At 40.2% G+C, this 22,152-nt stretch overlaps 1 protein-coding gene across 1 annotated transcript in view; it reads right to left on the reverse strand.

Annotated features, from left to right (window-relative positions):
• Positions 1-22,152, reverse strand: part of rims2a (regulating synaptic membrane exocytosis 2a) — a 140,193-nt gene that overhangs the window by 38,712 nt on the left and 79,329 nt on the right. Inside the window, 14 exon segments of the mRNA XM_035672333.1 lie at positions 727-759; positions 1,138-1,244; positions 2,905-3,090; positions 6,342-6,458; positions 8,940-9,041; positions 9,472-9,610; positions 12,032-12,100; positions 13,639-13,665; positions 14,148-14,301; positions 14,648-14,819; positions 15,248-15,378; positions 17,553-17,600; positions 18,774-18,886; positions 19,159-19,205. Coding sequence (XP_035528226.1) covers positions 727-759; positions 1,138-1,244; positions 2,905-3,090; positions 6,342-6,458; positions 8,940-9,041; positions 9,472-9,610; positions 12,032-12,100; positions 13,639-13,665; positions 14,148-14,301; positions 14,648-14,819; positions 15,248-15,378; positions 17,553-17,600; positions 18,774-18,886; positions 19,159-19,205 — 1,445 coding nt within the window.

Below are 22,152 nucleotides of genomic sequence, written 5' to 3' on the forward strand. Positions count from 1 at the left end.
GAGAGAGAGAGAGAGAGGCTGGTTGGCAACTGTACAGAAGACAGGGAAAGCCCTCATGGACTCTGACAATGATGAAAGAGTTCTGTGAGTGCTTTGACAAGTTCTCTAGAACTGCTTGAGCTTTTTGCCCTCTCTCTATCTTTCTCCCAGTCATTCCCTCCAAGCTACAACAGTCTTTGTTTTTCACTGAGACACAAGTGAAATAATAATTTCTTTCATTACAGTTCTTCTTATAGTGCACGTCACAAATCGCTACAACACATTTGCAACAAGGATTGCTGAGGAACAAATGAGTTGAAATGTCACATTGTAGTTGTGAAGATGTGAAAAGTTCAAACTATTGTGCTTTAAAGCTGTTCAAAGGCTCGAGTTCACCCTGTTTAGTATGTACAGACAATAAAGCATTATATTAGCTATCGCAGCAGTCCAAATAGCTAAAATAAAAACACAGAAACGGGGAGGCTACATTTGAACACCACACTGGGATAATCAATAGTAGGATCCAGACAGGCCTACAGGTAAGTACAACACAACGGCACAGGACATCTGAACTGTACATTAAACACAGCTGCAATAGAGGGAGGGTTCAAGGAGCACACAGTACGCTTAGCCTCCAGTGAACCCAGCCACCCGCCGTTGCAGACAGGGTTTCGGCCTTCAGAGTAAGGTGCTGCTTAACCAGCATTCCCAGTCTGAAAGACTAAACCCTTACATTCAGGTACAGACCTTCACAAGGCTCTGTTCCTTCGTCTCCATCTTCTGAGAGAGAAATGGAAAAGGAACCGAGTAGATTTGTTATGGATGGAAGGAAAAGTAAACACCACTAAAACATAAATCAACAAAGAAAAATCCTTCTGCATATATGATATGATCTATAGCTTATAGTGGGAGATTCCAACAGCAAATAATAATCCTTCCTGTCTCGGTCAAAAAAGAAGTGTGAGAGTCAGCAACTGCTGTAAAACCAAAGCTCTTCCTCAGTCCCAATCAGCTGGGCCACCAATTAAAAACAATATCTTTGGAAGATACTGAACAGAAACACACTATCCAACTAATATAAAGATTTCCTCACTCAATAGACGTGTATTTACAGACAGTAACCCTGTAATGCAAATACAAAGCAACCTGGTGACTTACTTCTGTCTTTCCCCGTAGGTGGAAGTTGTGGTAGTTGGCGTCCTCGTCTACTGGACATGGGGGTACTGGTGGGACTGGTCTGGACTGATCCACTACGAGGATGCGCCCTACATGACAAAAAGTAGTGGACAATGGGGTAAAATACAAATTAGGACAAGATCTGATGGTGGATGCAGGGCCAACCCATGTCGCACCCACATCACAGTGTGAGACAAATTCAGTTATCTATACTATATACTATACTATGATGGGAGACGCATTAGTTTAATGATTAAGAATATATATTAGATCACATATTTGCTTGTTTTGATGCTAGTCACTGTTAAGCTCAATTGGAGATCATCAGAGACAGTAATTGTACCAACTGAGAGATCATCATATTTGTTTAATGATTTAAAGCTGAATCTTCTATGTGACATAACTAATAGTGATTATATAGCTCCATGTAAACAGTCTACAGCTTGACATTGTTTTACGTAATGCAAATATTTACATATTTAGTAACTTTGCAAAGATTTCCTGATTATCTGAAATCTACAAAGTGTCTTATATCTCAAAATATAAAACCAATGCACACAGCAATGATGTTTGGCACATGGCATGGGAGTGGAGGGACACATCAACTGTAGGGAACTGAGCTGCAATAAAAGATGCCAGGTGTGAATCGCATGTACAGTCGACTCATCAAGCTGCAAGGAGAGAAGAGTTCAATGCAGAAACAGCAGACCAGTGCGACCATGCGTTCAGACTGTCCCCAAAAGGCTGCAACTCAAAACAAAAAAAGGTAAAAAAACAAACAAAAAAACAGAATGCCATCACAAGATAAACGGCATCGGTTGATGTTAGTAAATGAAATCAAAGTAAAATGTTGGCCCATCACTGCTATACTCACAAATGTGTATGAGCAGTGTGTTCCAAAGTAAAACGAGTCAGCACGCTTTCTACGGTGTCAGGAGTCGATCGTGCCTGGGACATGTGTAAAGAAAATACAGCACCGGTGCTTTTGGGGACAAAACAGAAAGTGGCTAGGTGGGTGGTGGGGTAGTCGTGAAGGGGTAGTGGGTGAGGTGAGGTGAGGTGAGGTGAGGTGAGGTGAGGCAGGGAAGCAGGGTATTGGCAGGGTGGGAGGTAGGTGGTAGTGATGTGGTTTTTCTGGTTCATTCTGTGAATTAGTCAGGCTCAGGGTGGGTGGGAGCTCATGGGACGGGGTCTGAACTGGTTGTTCTACAAACGTTCTAGTTATGCAAACATTTAGCAGAGGTGGAGCTGCTCTGGGGGCAGAAATAATCTTATTGGTTGATTTAAACCTCAATGTGGAAGTATGAGAACCAGAGATTTCCACAAATCTGCTAGTTCTAGCTAGTAGTTAGATTAGCATAGCATGAATAAAAATGTAAAAAATGTACTATGGGGGTTAGCAGGCTACATAGCTTGTCTAAATAAACATAAAGCCATATGGATAAGCTAGGTAGCTAGCCTACTAACTAAACTAACTAAGATCACGTAAGTTACCTGTGTGACCTTTGTCTATATTGCATATTCCAAGTTAGCTATATAATATTAGCTTTAATGCATTCACTGGGCTTTAATCTAATAATGTTTCTTAGCCAAAAAAAGTGTTTTTTTGGTATACTTATTGATATTTTAAGATAATGTTTAAATTATGTCTCCCTCCAGAGTAGCTATGCCTCAGGGAAATGATTATACAACTAAAACCCCAGTCTGCTGCTGTGCTAAGCTGGTTAGCGTCCCCAATCTGGGTCACACCTCGTCAAGGCAGGTGAGGGGGGGGCGGACCTCCCAGATGGCAGAGACGGCATGGACCTCATGAGCGAAGAGTCGTGGGGGCGTTCAGTGGAGCGCGAGCGGGATGTGGGGCGCTCTATAGTGGGCCGCTGGTCTGCAGAGCGGGACCTGCTGTGATACTCGTGTCTATCCATGGCTCCGTGGTTCCTACAGAGGTTATTGAGAGATAGGCAGGCACTCAGTGGGGCCCCAGCAGGGCAGGGACAGTATGCTGGCAGGGTGGACAGTACAGAGGGCAGAGAAATGCCCTTAAAACTCCTCCAAGGTGCATGTGTGTAAGTAACATACCTGGGATTTTTTTTTTTTTATGTTTTAACCCATTTACTACAAATCAAATACTACACTTTACTACATTATTTCTGAACTTGTTTTTCCCACCTACCAACCAGCCACTTACCATTCAATTCTGTTTGTTGTTTTATGAGAATTACAGGAAATCAGAATAAACACCATTATTGTTCAAGTATGGTCAAATTTCATTACATTTGCACTGTAATGTGGGTGCAGATTTCTAAACCTATCTGTGGTTGACATATTCACTGTCATGGACTACCAAATGTCTCCATGAGCTGATTTTCATCCTGCTTTGAAATGAATGTGCAATAATGCTACATGTTAAGTAGGAAAAACACATTCAAAAATATAGAACACTACAGCCTGCCTTGCAGTAAATTGATTAAAACAAGCAAAGAATACAGGTATGGTCCTTAAAGTGATAAAATGAAATCATTCAGCAACTCTTAGAGAGCAGTAGACAACACTTTAATGTTAAAACACCACCTGTTTCCACTGTAACAACCTTAATCAAGGTTGCAGAATTGCATGTACAATTGTTAATCAATTTCATTCCATCCATACATGATCACTGAAGTGGTCATTTTGGAATTTGTAAAATGTACATATTGTTCAGCATTGTCTATTATTCTCAATTAATAGTTGAATTACTTAATTTTAAGGGTTGGACAGTATGGACAGACGGATAGGTGGATCCTGTCTGATTTATGGTTCCTGTAGTGAATTAATTGTGAAGTCTTCAGATTGTGTAGAACTGGCAGGGGCCATGTGCTCTCTATACATGGTGGGTGAGTGTTCATGTGCATTCTGTTTGAGGTAGAGTGAAATGTGAGGAAAAAGTGAATCTTTACATTGCTTTTGGCTTGTTATATCTGTTTATATCTATATTTCCTTAAAAATACCCAGCAAACATAAGTATTTTTGGCACATAGAGGATGAAGACAAATCCTGTTGATCTAAAGCTGGAGAAAAAAAGCAGGTGAGGTTTTTCAATTAGGAAAATCATTGACTGAGTGTAGAAGGATATTGTTTACCTTTGCAGAGAGAAAAGGAAAAAAAAGTTTTTTCATAAAACTGGATCACATTGCACATATCAGACAAGTGAAGTATTTGACTTGGCCTTTAGACATTGCCACAAGTACAGAGGTTTAGAGCATGCACAAACTGTAAAAGTTCAAAAAGTTCAAAGTTTAAATTCATAAATCTCACAGAGTTTATATGATTAATATAAAGAACATTATTTCACTAAACCATTATACCATTTTTATTCTGAAGTGCAGAAGACATGTTTGTGTCAGTACAATACAAATAGGTGGGAGCTGCTTCTAATAAGGTTAATAGACACCAAAAGACTTCTTTAAATAAGTTAAAATCCTGACTTATTGAAAGTTTTTCAGAATGTGCAAGAACATTTTTTACTTCAGTGTCAATCTATTTAATTGTAATAATTAACACAATCTTGTCATAGCCTTGTAGTGTCTGTAGCCTTTTGCAGTATGAAAAATTGTCCAGTAGAGGAGATGTCCTTTCTGTCTCCAACAGCAAAACTAAGGCTCATCAGTCAGTGACCTGAAGTAGCCTTTGACATTCTTTATCTAGTCATTTATACTGATGGTCAAAATAATCATTGGTGGATTTCCATTGTGAGGTTGTTATGGCCAAAGATGTATGGGTTATGTGAAGGTTATGTCTGTTACAAATCAAACTTCTATATATATATATATATAGATATAGCCATGACATACACATACTGCACTTTGGAACAGCGCTGCTCAATATTGTCACTGGATTCAAACTCAGTCCAAAATATTAGTTTTGTGTTCTTGTAGAAGCTGCTGTTTTGATGCGTATACGCTGCAGGCTTAGTCCCACTCAAGGTACACTCTGGGGCGATGCACTTAAACAACAGAACCATGAAAAACATTTTCTCATGTTCTGAGGGGAAATCACCTAAACTAAGACACTTGCCAAAAGGCTCAAACTCCACTAATGCCCATCTCCTTCTCTTCCATGTGCCCTTTGTTTCATTATTCTGCCCTCATTTCTTTTTAATTCTCACTGTTGTTTTAACTCTGCCTGGGTGGTGACAGAAACAAGCTATCTGTATGAAGAGAGGAGGGAAATCTATACTATTCCTCTGTGGATAACACTGAAATGCTAGCTACTTTCCTCTTTGCTGGTTTAGACGAAAAGAAAGGGGGAGAGCAGAAGACGGAGAGCTCTCGTTAATGGCTATCTAGGCTATAGGCTGAGGCTGAAGTCGAGCCAAGCTGGGCTTCAGGGAAACTTTGTGACACTTTAATAAAGTCAGTCAGGCTCTCAGGCTGGGTTCTGAGGACTCATCACTTTTTTCCTCCTGGTGAGGAGAGAAATGGCACAAACATCACGTTATTCCTGACTGAAAGCCAGATGGCAAAAGGCGAAAGATTGAAGACAGAGAAAAGTGGAGTCATTTACAGCAATTCTCTGGAAGGAGGGAGGGTGATGTCAGTTCTTTCTTTTTATTGGTGCACCAGGACGCTGTCGTGGCTCCTGGGGATGGATGGGTGTCAACAGGCCTTTCTATGCATGCTTGGAATGGCCCAGCAGCCCATTCTGGCCAGAGACAAGAAGCCAAAGGGCAGACACAGACTTTACAAAGCTACTGTGCAGCCCAGAGCAATGCATCAGAGATGCCATTGTATAGGTGAGCAATAAGCTGCTGCTAATAGCATGTAAAAAAAAAAAGGACAACACTAAAAATCACACACACCACTGATCATATCATAACATACTGCTGTTAATGTACATGGGTACATAAACAAGGACATCAACGAAGAAACAGTCAGGTGCTGGCCAGCACTTAACTCAACAATCAGTGTACATACAGCTGACATCAGCGACACACATAGCTCTGAGCCTCAACATACAGAGGCAGTTGTGTATTATTTTACATCAACAACTTCAGAGCTGTGATGACTCTTTAACAAAAACCGATATCAGGCAGGATATCATTTTCTGTCATCACATGTACGATCACGGATAAATTAAAGACGGACGAGGGACAACTTGAGGAGACCACAAGATGCTGGATGCATAGATGCAGCAGCAGTGCATGTCAATACCTCTCATAGTCATAGTCGGAGGAGTAGGCGCCCTCAGAATAGGCACGGGCCATCCTAGTGGAACGCAGTAACCTGACTGCTTCCTCTCGGCAGATTGGGTACACACGATGGTTGCGGCTGGCGAAAAAATATCACAACTGGTCAGTTTTAAATTGTTTACCAGCAGAAGGGGAAGTAACAAAAAAAGAACCTGCAAAGGAAGAAAAATTGGAGTACACCTTTTGGAGTCCTATTACAGACTTTCTCTGTCTGCTCTCTGTCTAAATTCCCAGTGATTATATATAAACTGAATATACACTACTATATGTATCAACATGTTTGCAGGAGAATCGACCTCTGCTGGACAAAACTTCACAACCATAGACCACTTATCCATTTTCAGTATTGCTACAGTCACTCTTTTGGTGGATATAGTGAAAAGACAAATGAGGAATTTGCTCATCTATAAATCCTATAGTACATTTCTGGAGAGGAATGTTTATATGAGAATGACTGCAATGATGAAAAGAGAGAATAAGCAATGCTGATACTGGATGGATTAGGTGTATGGCCACAGAGTCACTAATTTTCTAAATATAGTGTACTACTGAAAAGTACCACACACTATGTATATATTTGATCTTTTGCAGAAGAAATATATACTTTAACACAACACAATACTGATGGCACTGACAATGGCTAGGCAATATGAAGTAGCCTCTTTAGTGCATCCATAAAACCATGTTGTGTGATGTTGACTTCCTCAGTGCAGTATAGTTAGGCTTAGAGGACTTAATGACGAGTAACTACTATGAGGTTCTTACAGTGCATAGACTATTGTGATAGAAAACATGCCATAGTATCAGTGCCATGTATTCAACAACCAAATGAAAGATTTCAACAAGAAAAGAAATGGGTTGTGGGTTGGAGTTGAAGGGGTGTTGGGTTGGAAAGTGGAGGTGCAGAGATGGGGCTTCATGCATGCTCAGGTAAAAGTCTACCTGGGGTCCTTTTGAGGATCATCAATAGGCTGAGTATGTCTGGTTCGAGGTAGGGTGAGAAAATGGCTGCAACCACATGGAGGGAGGAGAGAAGACAGAGATGGATCTGAGATGGCGCCGACGAAGAAGTGGAGGAGGAGGAGGAAAGGAGAGAGAGAGAGAGAAAGGATTGGAGATAGACAGAGTCATAGGCAGACAGATGGAGGGGTGAGGAAACCAAGGGAGAGAGAACGAGAGGTTTCTCAAAGAAAAAGGATGTAAAGAGACTGAGAAAGCTCATAGGAAAGGTTGATGTAACAGTTTCAAAGAGGAAAAACAGGCGAGGAAGATAAGAGAGGCTGAGAGATCGCATGGTGAGGAGATGTCTTTCTCAGCTTTACCACACAGACAGATGAAAGTGGCACACCGAACACACCAGCAGCATTCACGGAGGAAGGAACAGAACAGTCCAAACACCTAAATCTGCTTGGTGTCACTGTTACTGGATGATTAAACAACTTAAGAATATACACACTGCATAAGGTTTCTTTTTTTTCACAGACACAATTTCAAAAAATATTTATAAAAAAGTAGGATAATACAGTGAACATGACACAAGTTTAAAACAAAATACCAGCCGTACAAAAAGCTATACAAATTCCAGTGGAGATTTTTAATATCGCTGGTGTTCTGGGGCAATTCCAAATTCTCCATGACTCATTTCCTGTGTCATTTTCATCTGTTTTCAATAAATAACGGGACACTGTTAATTAAAGCAGCGGAAATACACTCAAGTGAGCACTGTCCCAGACAATTTAGATAAGTGCATTTTCTGCATCTGACACTGATTTAGTCTAAGCCTCAGAAATATCAAATAAAGTTAATTGGACGGGGGAAAGTAGCTGCGGCCTGGCAGTGCCAAGGCTATGACTAGACTCTAGGAGCAACATTTTCCAAGCCTCACAGAAAATAAGTGCTGATGGAGGATAACTGACCACTTCCCCTTGACCATCTCTTCCATAAAGATAGTGAGATACATGCAAACACTGCATACTGTGTGCTGCACTTGCAGCACTGGCTCCAAATGTTTCCTTCATAATTTCAGCCTCTTGAACTACTCATCTTACACAGTGTAGTCTTACCCAAGTCTGGTGTTCATATAGGACAATAACTGGGATACATATGTGAAGTGACAGCTTAATTTCTATCCATAAGGATTGTACTTTTTAGTGGCTATTTGCTGTGTTTAATTGTTTTTATTCCTCTGATGGAGGTTTGGAGTAACTCTATTTTTATACATGATAAAGGAACATGTATAGGAAACAAGTATCAAGGTATAGGAAATCCACACATCTCTATCAGTTTCTGTCTCTACAAGATATTTTGGTCAAATATTTCCAAGGAATGGAGAAATTTGCTCTTAAAAAGCAAAAACATATAAACACACACACACACAGAAGATCAGTTTCGAGAGAGTTAAGGGCCCACGGTATCGTGCATAAGGATATGCGTGCATAAACACCTCCCTGCATGTCTACTCATCAGCCCCCACTTGTGCTTGTCAGCATCTGTTCATGCATGCCTGCTTATGTACATGCATCTACTGCACACAAGTGTAAGCTGGAGTGTGTGTGTGTACCTGTCAGGTGAGTAGTTATCTTCTGACACACTGTGGTGGTCCACTCTAGTGGAGGAGCTGTACTGAGAAGGCCTAAGGTCAAAGGCCGGGTCCAGACTTCTGCTGTGTGACAGAAGCGGACTGGATCACCCCTCATGTAGTTTACACACCACACACTGCCCCCTACTGGCCAGGGGGCACATCGCCTCATGTTTATGTGAGGCATTTAGAGTAATCCCACAAAGGGGTGATGTGACATTTGGGTGGCAGTGCGAGGACAGCAGCACTTAGTACCCCACCCAAATGGGTGACTAATTTCAAATTCCCATTTTCCAGAGCAACCTGAAGTAGCATTTTGTTCAACTAAATTACTAAAGCATTTATAACCTTTCATATATCAGAATTGGTCGATCCCTGAGCAGGATGATTAAAGCATCCTTCTACAACATGCATTTGGTCATAAAGGGTGTTAAATACATTCATATCAAAAACAAAACACATTGTGTACCCAGAAATAAAGGATTAGCCCAGTGGTGGACTGAGCATTTGATACCTGGAGGGTGGGGGAACGCTGGGAGAGCGCGACCGCGCCCGGTTAATATCAGCCGATCGAGAGCAGTGGTTGGACGACATCACCTGCTCAGGGACAGACAGTGTGGAGCTCTGGAAGTCTCTGCCATTTGGTCGGTAGTCTGTGGAGACAAGAATGGATAAAGGACAGGAGGGATGGAGGGACAAATTTAAGAGGGTGAGACTTAGTTTTAGCAGCTTGTGAATTCATTGTATTTTATAGTGAAAGAGCTAAATCTGCAGCATCTGATAATAAAAAATGATGACTGCTAATGATGCAGATCGAGTTTAACTGCGCACTGTGATAACTTAGAAGAAACAGAGCAAACTTTATAAAATATATGCTAAATGCCAATCTGCACAGGCACAGATTTTCTATTTTCATTATGCTGAGTCTCTATATTCCAAAAATGAGGACTGGATTTCAATAAAGGTGCAGTTCATCTGCTGTGTTAACATTGTGCATTAAACATGAAAATAGCCTTTAAAAAATCAGAAATATTATAATGAATTTTCTCTGCAAGACTGATTAGTCCATTGAACTTGAAAGAGTTCATTAACCGATAATCAGACATGGCTAGCAGCCATGGTTAAGGTCAATGCTTAGCACTATTAAAGTTGATTGATATTCATTAGAGTGTGTAGCACATTAAAATGAGTTAAAGAAAACCCTGAATCAAAAGTTGGAAAAGAAGGAAAGGTAGGAAAAATTGGAGGTAATGATAAAGAAATGTAGACCTTCACTTGAGGAAATTTGACTTATTAATATGATAAGATTTTCTTTTTGATGAGAGGTAATTGCATAATAGTTGAAATAAATCTATTAAAATATGTCAAACTAAATGATCCATCCTGATTTAAAGTGGATGCAAGTAAAATTCAAAAATTCTGAATAGTACATACTGTACTTCTACCAAGAAGTACAGTATGTCTGAACAATTGTTTTTATATCTAAAAACAAGAACAAAATTAACAATATATTTCCTTCAGTATTACGCATATTAGATTTAAAAAACACTATTTCTAAACAGTATTTCCAACACTGAACCTCCTTCAGCTCTGCATGGAATCAACTTCCATGCAAAGCCAAATTATAATTATTTTTCGTCTTGAAATTCTGCTTCATGCATGAACACAGTCGGCCTGTTAAGCACATATAAAATAACCTTCATTGACATTTAATAAGATTAAACAAGAGGAGTGGGTTGCACCTGTGCAGAAGTAGTGAACAGGACACAGGAATGTGCAAATGACTTGTCACTTTCTAAGTTTTATTGCATCAAAACAGTCTAATAACAGCAATCACTTTTTGAAAGACAGGATTACATAAGCATAACCTGTGCAGTAATTACTAGTGTGTACTTCACTGAAAAAAACTATTAGAAACCTAGCAGTTAGTGTACAGTAAAATGAAATGCACTGAAATGTTTTTCTTCTCCATTTAAAAGAGATAGTGTCAGCAGTTTAATGTAAAGACTGCAGGATAATCTAAGTAAAGGGAAGGGTGCGACCAGAGCTGAGTGAAGGGGTATTCCCTTCACTGTGAATGAAGTGAGGGGGACTGGCATGGTGAGGCAGTGAGGGGCTGATGAGAATGAGATGAGATGAGAAAGAGGTTGGAGGAGGATTTCCCTCAGCTACAGTATCATGGGCAAGCCCAGGCTGAAGCTGTTCACCTCTCTGTCTGTCTCTCTCCAATGCATTTCCTCTCTAATGTCTCTCATTTGTCTCCTCTCTTCTTCTCTTTGGCCTGTATCTGCTAAGAGGGAGGCGAAGCATTGCTACATGCTAAACCGACAGTGCAGGCAGCTGCCTCCATCCTGCAATTTACCAGCAGCTTTCCTGCAAACAAGGTCAGCACAATTTCTTTGGTCTTCAAGTGAAAGAAAAAAATGGGATGACATTTATGAAAGAGGTTAGCAAAGAACATTCTGCTTGCCAACATTATCTTTTGCATGAAAAAACTAAAGCAAGCCTTTTTTTATATGACGTTGCTACCTATCTCAGTACCACTTTCTTCGAGGATATTATATGTGGGCAAATTTCTAAGTACTTTTCTGTCTTTCTTTCTGCCTTTTTCTCTGTCTGGCAACAGCTCTGCTTCTCCTTTTCTGAAATGCAGCGTGGGCGTGCTGCTGGAGCCTCGGTGAGTACAGCAGAAAAGCAACTAGCAGTGCAGAGGCAGACAAAATCTCAGTGCTCCCTCACTGTGCTGCTGTTGCTGCTGGTGGGCTGCAGCATTTTAGCCTGCTAATATGATATATAACAGTATTTGTAAGTTGTTCCAGGCCTAGGGAGCATTTGACGGATGGCGAATGCAGGAGGTTAGATAAGTTCAGGGCCAAAGCAAATAAACATAAAATTCCAAAAATGATAATATGGCCTGGTGAAACATCCAGCAAACACTAAACTATTTGTTAGTGTGTACCTCCAGACTGTCTTTTTGCCATTATGTTTTTAAGATTTGATTCACTTCTATTACCAATTAATTCATTCACATGCACTAATAAGTTTTGCATGTTAATATGACCTTAATATATTACCTGTTATTACCCCGACACCATCTTCGCAATCGTAGTCTGAGATCTCACTGTCACTTATCCTCTGGGATCCTTTGAGAGGAAGAGACAGAGAGAAACACAGGAAAACAGAGGAGAGAGAAGAGGGCGCAGGATTGAATGAGAAGAGAAAAAGAGAGATGGAGAAATAGGGAGAAGAGGGGGAAGTCGTTTTCATTCCCTTGTTCATTTATCCGTCCATTTTTTAGCATTATGACTCCCAGGTCTGAACGTAACTGGTTCAACTGAAGGCTCTAACTGAATCCATCAAGATGAACACACAATGACTGCACTGTCAGTAACTCATGCCGCACAGCACCCCACAAATACAACAAACAGTTTTGGATAATATATACAGCTGCATTTCACTGCTCGACTTCAACAAAACCAGCAGATCTTTCGTCATCTGAACTGTGGCACTTTTAAATGACACATTCAATCATTCAATTTACATGTGAATGTGGGGTTAGTAGAAGTGATATGGCTTTACAGCTATTTCTTCATCTTCCCTAGTAGCCTTATCACCCCTCCCTGTCCCCTCTCTTTAAAGTAGGACCCCCTCCTTGCAGCCCCCCCACCGCCTTCACCGTTCAGTCAACTTAAATCAACTGGACACGTGTGCTTTATCAGAAATGACAAGTGCTGCACTCTGGCAGTGCCGCTCCCAACCTTTCATCTCAGTTGGCTGGAGACTTTTTACAGCTGTCAGCTCTTTCACCTCACACTAACACAAACGCCCAGAAAATCATCCTGGTGGGGGAAGCGAGCAAGCCTTAAGTGTTTAGTAGAAGCAGCACAGTGAAGCAGTTCTGCGTAACCCAAACTACAGTAAGCGTGTAAGCCAGTATCTGGTCAGAGAATACAACAGTGGTGAGAGAAGGGCCATAACATGAGCTATTTTGGGGTTTGGTTAGAAAATAATGTATTATGCATAAAGATAATCAAAGGGTTCTTTACACTACCACTGTTTTAGCAGATTAAGAATAGTAAACAAAGTATCACACCAGCAACAGTGTCATCTACTGTATCCCATGACAATTTCAAAAACATATTCACATTCAAGACACACAAATACAAGCAAAGCAGATTGGGCTGCAAAGTTTGCCAAAAGTATTTTGTGCACTTTTAAAAGGGGAAATAACGGGCAAAATGTATACATCACAGAGGAAAAGCAAGTGGTCAAAATCAAAGTATATTTTGTCTGCCAGGACTGGCAGATAGCCTGGGTTTTTATATCTTCATACTTTGGGATGAGAATCGAGTGCAGTTTTGCAGGATATGGTTGTGGGTTGCAGGATGGGATTTTGAGATAGTTAACAGGTGAATACACAGAGAGGGAGAGACCACTGTGTCCTAAATCTCTATTTCCCTGGAGCGTGCACATGTCTGATACCCTAAGTGGATTTCAAATAAGTGGTGTAAAGTTTACACCAGCTCAACACATTGAAATCTGTGCAAGGCGGCAGACACATGCACCCTTCATGGAAAAAGGGGGTGAGAATTAGGGCACCAGGATGCATCTTTGAAGAGGACAGGAGAACACTCAGATGCTCCATAGAGCAGCACTGCCTGTGAGTGCAGGGGGCCTTTACCTGAGTTGTATGAATATGAGCCTTTGTCTGTAAAAGCAGAAGTATTAAGGTTGATGTGACATGATGACAAAGACAAAACATACATAAACTACAAGGGCTGTTAAAAGCGTAAATAAACTAAAGCAGGAACAGAAAACCAGTGGGCAAAATATCTAAAACTGAACAGAAGTATACTGTACTTGGTGCCTTATTTGTAAATTATTGCAAATTACAGTTATTTTATCATTTTGGAAAAATGTACCTAACCTGGATGTAATATATTATGAGTAGTAACCTAATTGTAAATGTTGAGTGGCGTCAGCTTATTGATACAGACTAGAGGGATGTTACTGACTTGTCCACAGTTGCATACATCAAGTAAAAGAAAACCATCTGTCCTGGCTCTTATAGGCGGCCTATAAACAGTATATTTTATATGTCTTTGAAATGTTTAGGGTGGCCACTTTCACTCTCTCTTTACTTTAAATTTAAAGATATTTTGTCGTATCAGTGACAGAAGGGTTACATACTCTGCAGCCGCCGCGTTGGACTCTCTCCATGGAGCTGCCTGCGCTGTGCATTCGGGGAGGCACGTGGGAGCGGGATGGAGGACACATCGTGGGTTTGTAGCTTGTACCAGTGTGGCTCGTCATCTAGAAGAGCTGTCTCCAGCTCAATAAGGATCTGCGAGAGGAAAAGGGATGTCTCTCACATCACAAAATCTCCTCACTCCAATGGTTCCATAGTAACAGTTTTTTCAGGGATAGAATTACAGCATGACACAACACACACATACTACAATACTCTCATACAGCGAGTGTCTGTCCCAAACAACCCCATCCCTCTGGTCAAAGTCTATTCATTTATCACAGCAGTTTTACACAATGCACAACAACATCAAAGGTCCATTTCCATGTTGGACAAGGACTGGACCACCAAAACCTTGCAATGGCTAAGAGCTTTGTTAGGGGCTTTACGTTAATAAAGCTGTCAGTGAGTGTCCATGATGGGTGGGGTTTGGTTTCCTTACCTCTCCCAGGAATTCGCTCTCCTCCTCCCTCACCCTGGCTTGGTCCCACAATGTGATCTCCAGCATGCGCTCCCGAAACTCCCGCCGGTGCACCGGCGAATACATAAAGGTCTGGTTCCATTTGGGCTCTAAGGATTTCTTTACCGTTTTTGTTCTTCTCTTGCTTTTGTCGCTGGAGGAACAATAATTCAAACTGTTTTTATTTACAACCATGATAGAAAAGAGCCACGAATACAACAGATCAATAACACGACACAGCACAGAGCACATCACCGTGGCATGCTGTTGATGAGAATGAGATGGCAGGATGACTGTACTATTGCCTGAAAATGTCCACTTCCTGCATCAGTGCATAAGAAGGAACTGCTTAACAAGATGCAAAACTGCACTGAACGACCAAAAAAGTAATGTGACACAACCACATATATCCATACAGATTTTCCTGATGCTAACTGCTAAAAGCATTTGACACATAATTTTGTGACATCACATCAATCAAAAATCCACACAAATACAGAATTAATCTTCTAAAATATATAATAACTCCATTTGGCCCAAATAAAATAAGCACATGGTAATGGTAACTGTCTCTACTCTTACCTTCTATCAGGGAGGAAGTAGATTTTGACATAAGGGTTCCTGGGCCGGCCGTCTTCCCTGGGTGGCAGGTCTTTGGCGCCCAGGATGGTGACGATTAGCTGATGGCCCACTTTGTCATACCACAGTTTGACCTGCAGGGGCAGAGCAGAGACAACCTTGTGAGAGACTGGTCAGGGCCGACACGAGTACACAGAGGGACTAATGCAGGAGAAGACAACTTCATCAAATTAGAAGTAAAGTTATCACATGTGCCTTTGTGTCTTCTTTTATTGAGGCCTATCGCATTTCTATTGTTTTTGACTACAGCATAAGGTCTTCTCCTGTATTTACCCTTTAGAGAAAAGCAGGAAGATGTCTACCTGCTGATGATGTCAGATCACATGCTTGGCAGGGGAATTTATCAGAGCTTAAGTGCTCATTAAAACATGGACTCACTGTATCAGTGTGTGTTCATATGGTATGATAAAGCTAGAAACGTCAAAATAAGACATTAAAATATCATATTTTAGTCTCTATGGTTAAAGGAAGTAATGAAAAGGTGTTTTTGTAGTTATGTGCATGGTGCCATTTTTATTATATATACATAATCATTGTGGGTTATTTTTAATGTAAAGTGTTTGTCGTTAAAAACTTCCCCTACAGGGATGAATAAAGTTTACTGAATGCAGTAGGCCTGAATGTCATTTTGACTAAAGTGAATTGAAGTGGAATGCTAAAGGCAACATGCTCTAAAATTAAAACAGTGTGCTCTGTTGAAATGATACCGTCTACCAGTGATGATGTTGTCTCTAATAATGTTCTCTCAGATATTCAATGGGCATTGACATGGAGAAATCAATCATGCTGTTGCGAGAGGAATCGAAGACAGTTCACACTAAAAGGGAAGTATGGACTCTAAAAGAAGACACTTAGAAGAAGAAAAAAATCCAACTGAGGCCTTAAAGAAAGTAGATGAAATGAGAAATAAAACTTCTAAGCTTTTGTCCATACTTCTTTAAAAATATGATTATGGAAAGGGTCTGCACCATTTAAAACTACCACCTATACATGCAGCAACGCAAGAGAGAGCATTCAAGACAAGTCAAGAGATTTCATATAGGCAGTAAGCAAAGGGCTTATGGGAAAACAAATTGTACCAAATAACTTCTAAACTTGTAGCCCACCAAAATTTCAGATACTGTAAAATATGAATTTACTGTTCTGTCCTTAAATTGGTAAAACATCTCAAGATTCATAATGATTATATTATGTGTGATAACAAACGTGGTTTGAATTACTCAGATATACAAACAGAAGTGGCTTTACAATGCGTCAATCTAATAATTAATTAACTGAAACATACATTTCTTTCAAAGAGTACACACGTGAAAACATACACTGGAAAAAACGTTTTAACTCCCTGTCATGTGTTTTGACCCCTCTAAATTTGAAAACCCACAATATTATATTAACATTATATAATAATATTCTTTCATCAGATCTATGTGAGGTATTTAGAGAGTACCCTTAAGCAAAACAACATCCTGTAACAGTGTCAGCAAAATAAATATCCCCCCAAAAAATATCCAGGAAACCTTCAAGTGTTAAAGACAGACCCATATTAAAGATGACAGATTAAAAGAGACCCTCGAAGCAAAGCAAAGCCGTCAGAACTTTGCTCAGTTTATAGTTTGTTATTTGGGAGGTACAATTTGCTTATATGCTAACTCTAATCTGGAAGGGAAAATGCTATTTGGTTTCCAACACAAGACGGTGACTTGGTATCTTTTCACTGTAACATGAAACTGCAGACCCATCAACCATAAGCTGCTAATTAACATCGCTTCAACTCGCACATGAAGGAGTTCTCCTGTAGATGTGTGTTGGGTTGCAGTCATCAAGGCCTGGGTTCATGTCACACTGAAGCAGAAAATAACCCAAGTCTTTTGTCCTAAAAAGCTCAGGGAGACACCCTCCTGCATTGCCAAGAATCCAATATGTAGGACACAAAGTAGGGTCAATTACTGGCGTCAAATCAGGCAATGAAAGAGTGTCTCTTAAAATGTGTTCAGATTAGTTGAGCATGCACTACCTAGGAATAATGATGTGAATGGGTTAAAATGAGCAATAAGAACTCTCATCATAACAGTGATACTAAGAAATCAAATTGAAGAAAATGACACAATGCACTGCACTGAGAGGGAAACTTGAAGCTGCCATTTCCCCAAGAATGCATTTTCCAAAGTATGGAAACAGAAAAAGGCCAGTCAACAGTCAATGAGCAAAGACCAAATAGAGATTGTGCCCTTCAGACAGGGCCCATTACCTGGACCCTAGGGGCAAAAGGCGTTGTTCTTCTACTAAGGCTTTGGCTCTGGATAAGCAAAATTAAACAGCAAAAAACAAAGAAAACAAAAGAAAATGCAATAAAACCAAAACCCCACAAAACAACAACAAAAACTCACAATACACAAATTTGTAGTTTCAGATGGGAGACTTAGGCCAGTGGGTCTATTCATACTTTACTTTCTCACCTTTCACTTAAAGCTTGGCATCACTGCTTTGTTTGTCCCTGAGCTTCTCTACTCTGTTCGGCATAGGATGCATCTCTCTTTCTACTCTGGACCTTTTCTCTTCCGCTTCAAAGCTTGCCTCACAGTGACGGTAAACCATTTGTTATCCCATTATAAGCACAATATAAAGACTGCTCCAAAAATATCATACAGTTCTTTACTGTGTAGAATTACTCATCAAACACTGCAGAAGGTGTATTCAATCAACTCAACTGTTTCAGTGATCAGTTATTTTTGAATTTCAAGGTCAGTCGCTTCAAATAAATGTAGAATATAAGAATCATCTGTTCAAGATTTGGTGTTTGCAGAATTAAGTGCTTATTTCTAATTGGCTGTAATAGTGTAACGGTGTCAATGTGAGTCAAATTACTCTACAGTTCATTATAGCTGTTGGAAACAGCCTGTTTTCCTAATATAACACAAGCTAAAAATACTTGAAAACAGTCAAATTTTAAGATCATGAAGATTGGTAGTGCTTTCAATCCAATGTCAGTCAAACACAACTATTTCTCATAAATATTGATGTTGTGAGAAAACATGTCCTGGAGGTGTTACCCAGATACTAAAGCTATTTCCCCTGTGGGTCCTAAATTTGAGAGTTGATTTATCTCTTACTTTAATGCAGCCCTTTACCCATTTACCCCAGGAGGGTTTTTATACTAGATAATGGACAACACACACAGTAACCTAATCTACAATACTGCGCTGGGTTGGTAAAGGGCCAGCTGAAGGGGCAGAGTGAGAGATCCTGTGCCGGGTAGTGCCGGTTTCAACCAGGATTTAAATTATACTTTGAGTTGCATAATAAACGTAAATTGTGAACAGCACATTCCAATATAGTCATTTGGACTCCATAACCCTTAACCTATTTTACGTTGCTTACTTAAATTTTCAACAATGGCAAAACAATCTAACAGTACAGTCCCTCTAGAGGATTTTACATGTAGTCTGTATGTCATGCTGAGGTCACTCACTGAGAGCTGTCCTGACAGGTACTGGGGGGCGTCCCTCAGCATGCTGGGACTCATGGGGGACGTGACGGAGATGGATGGGCGATCCATCTTCTGAGACTCAAAAGAACTCGAACCTGACAAGGCACAGACGACACAGTCAGATTATTTAGTAGTGACGATGCTTTTAGTAACATGAAGAGATAAAAGAGAGAAGAGGGGGATGGTAGTAAGAAGGATAGAAAGACATAGACAAGAAGAGAGACACAAAGAGGGCAAGGAAGCGTGCCATGTGAAAGACAGAAATACAGAGTGACAGAAGCAACTCTCATAGACATTTCCTTCACTTGATGTTTCTAGGCTGATTAATGGGATAATGAAATAGGCTGAAGATCTTGACAAGACTCACTTGATTCCAGTTGTGCATGTGTGCTGTCTGGTATCCTTGGAATATCTCTGAAAACAAAAAAAGAGCGTGAGTGTGTGAGACAGGAGAGAAGGAGGGGACAGAAAGGATCAATTTGAGCTAATGCTGACTGCACTGTGCTTTAATGACCGTAAGCACCGCATTAGTCTTCATTCACTCAGCAGCTCCCTCAGCAGCACAAAGCAGGTAAGATATAGGAATTGACAAAGCAAACATGCTGCTCTTTTTCCCCACTATTAACCCTTTTGAAAACAATTGGTGGAGAGAGTACAAGTGAGGTGGCAGGTTTTCATTTTGCAGAGCAATGTTTAGTCCCATTCGAGGACCGGGCCAACAGAGCCTGAGCCAGAGCCGGAGGGAGCGAGGAACAGATGTTGAATAAACAAGTCGGCGCCACTCGTTCACAAACACATTCTGTGAGAACATGAGCTATATTCCCTCTCGGATTTCACGTTTCAAGTCTCCATATTATAGAGATTTCAATCCAAAGCTATTCTGAGAAATACAGGCAGTGACTGGCATGAATGAGCATACAGACATAAGAACTGTAATTGCTTTTGAGAAATAATATCAATAAAAGTGACGTAAAAACAGTCTCATGCATAATTCCTGCTTGAAATGGTTTCTGTTTGGGACATGCATGTTGTTCTTTAATCCGGTTTCTGCAGGTTTCAACAGGTTACATTTAAGACATTTGTAGGACCATTATGACTGTAATTTAAGACTTACTTTACATCTATACTGGCATAGTAATTAGTATTGATTTGTAGTTGTTACAAAAACAAAACCACATTTAAAGCTCCAGTGTGTAACATTTAGGAGGCTCTACTGGCAGAAAAAAAACGTTTATAGGTATGTTTTCATTAGTGTATAATCCCCTGAAAATAGGAATTGTGTTGTTACCTTAAGGCTAAAACACACTGCCATTGAACTGCACGTGTTAAAACAGCCGACCCTATTATTTTCTATGTAAAACGCCTATGCCAGGGTCAATTATTATAATGGAAAAAACACATTGCCTGGTGAGTGTGCAGTGGTGTGATTTAGCCTTTAGAATAACCATTTTTGGACTGAGAACATGGACTCCTGTGCTGGGTTTTTTTTTTGGGGGGGGGTTAATTTCTTTGCTGGCATACCACTTAAATGCAGTGTTGCCATGTCTGAAGTTGATCTGTTAAACAGCAGCAGGTGATACTGGGCTAAAATATCAATTTACTTTTAACTGCATCTTTTCACAGCTTGTAAATACTGGCAGAGACAGTATTTAAAGACCTTTCCTATTTTGTTTCAGCCACTTTCCTGCATTGCAAACTGACTACAGTTTTCCTCTGGCCATAACATTGATTTACAGAACAGGCTAAAATATTTTCCAGAACAAAATAGATTATTTCCAGGATATTTGGTAATTTTAATGAATTTCCAGGTGTTTCCCTGACTTAAAAAATAATCTCTAAATTTCCAGATTTTCCAGGATGCATGGGAACTCAGATCCGACCCTGACTCTGTTTGACTTGAATAGAACTGAATCTTGATTCAGCTATTAAAAATTATTGAACTCACTGTATTATTCATTTACATATTAAGTTAAACATTTGACTCATCAGATATGGAGGAGACATGAGTGACAATTTGTGTCTTCTGGCACTCTCTTACAGATAGAAAGATTTAATCAAGAAAAATAGGGTGCGTGCTTCAGAAACGTTGTATTAATCATTTATGTTTAACTTCAGTTTAATTAAGGGTTTTCTTCTAGACCACTATTCTTTTAGATAAGTTGTAGAGAAAAATTTGACTGACTGTAATCAACTGTTTCCTGCCGTTATTTGCTGGCCGAACACATGGTTGGGTTCATTAACACAGCAGTGCATTACAATGCAGATGTTGCACAGACTTCTAGAAATACAGTATGTCTTCTTTAGCACATAATACATTTAGCTCTGTCCTGCTTGTATCATGATGTACACACACACACGCACACACACACAGACACACACACACACAGTGCAGAGGACAGAGAATAATAAACCACATGTCAGATGTTGGAGAAAAATTTGGCTTACTACAAACTTGGTACTATTTTTATCACTTATGACACACTGTACTCAAAATGGTAGATTTCTCTGGGTATTGTTTACCCAGCCCTAGTCTTGTTTCAAATTAAGAGTGAAATCCAAGTTCAGTTCAGCACTGGTCATCTCTACATGGCTCTGCAGTGAAAACACAGCCTAGAAGATGGAGGCAGTTTGTGGTTGTACAGCTGGTGCTCTACTGTAGAACACAGCCAACATGCCAGCAGACTTTACGAGCTATCTTCTGCCACACGTTAGTACAGTGAAGTAGGTAACAATATTTCCTTGATAGGGATGCACAAAGGCAGGTTTTGGATGCCTATAAACGCAAAGGAAAAATCCACTCTAAAACAGAATACACATTATTAATATAATGCTGGAGAGTTCAATCAACACTTTCTCCAAAAACAGGAAATAATGCAGCCAGGACTTCCTGTATCTGGCTGCACAAGATGTTCTAATTAAGTTAGAACAGGGCTGTGTTACATGTTCAGATTAATTACATGTCACTTACTGGCCTGTTCTCATTTATTCAACTGTACAAGCTGCATGTCAATTAATTACTTTTATTCATTTCATGAAGGCTTCTACAGAACTGGGAAAGGACCTAATGATCTTGAATGCCAAATTAACTGAACATTCCAACATTATAAAAATATCTCTGTGCACATGGTTTTATGATGGACTGTCCCTTTAACTACATACGCTGCTGTTGCTCCATAGCAAGTTTGCACTTGTAGTAGCTGAAGTATTCGCCCCCAAAGAGGAAGGAGAACTTGGGGTTGTCCTTCTGTTTCTCCATTGTCATTTTTTCAAACTCTGGCCCGTTCCGGGCAACAAACTGGGCCAGCTTATCAATGACATTCCTCAGTTCTTGATCTGCAGCAGGAGAGAGGGGGGGGGGGGG

The sequence above is a fragment of the Morone saxatilis genome, unplaced genomic scaffold (genome assembly GCF_004916995.1).
Source record: "Morone saxatilis isolate NCDOM2014 unplaced genomic scaffold, NCSU_SB_2.0 Contig24, whole genome shotgun sequence".
Lineage (NCBI taxonomy): Eukaryota > Metazoa > Chordata > Actinopteri > Moronidae > Morone > Morone saxatilis.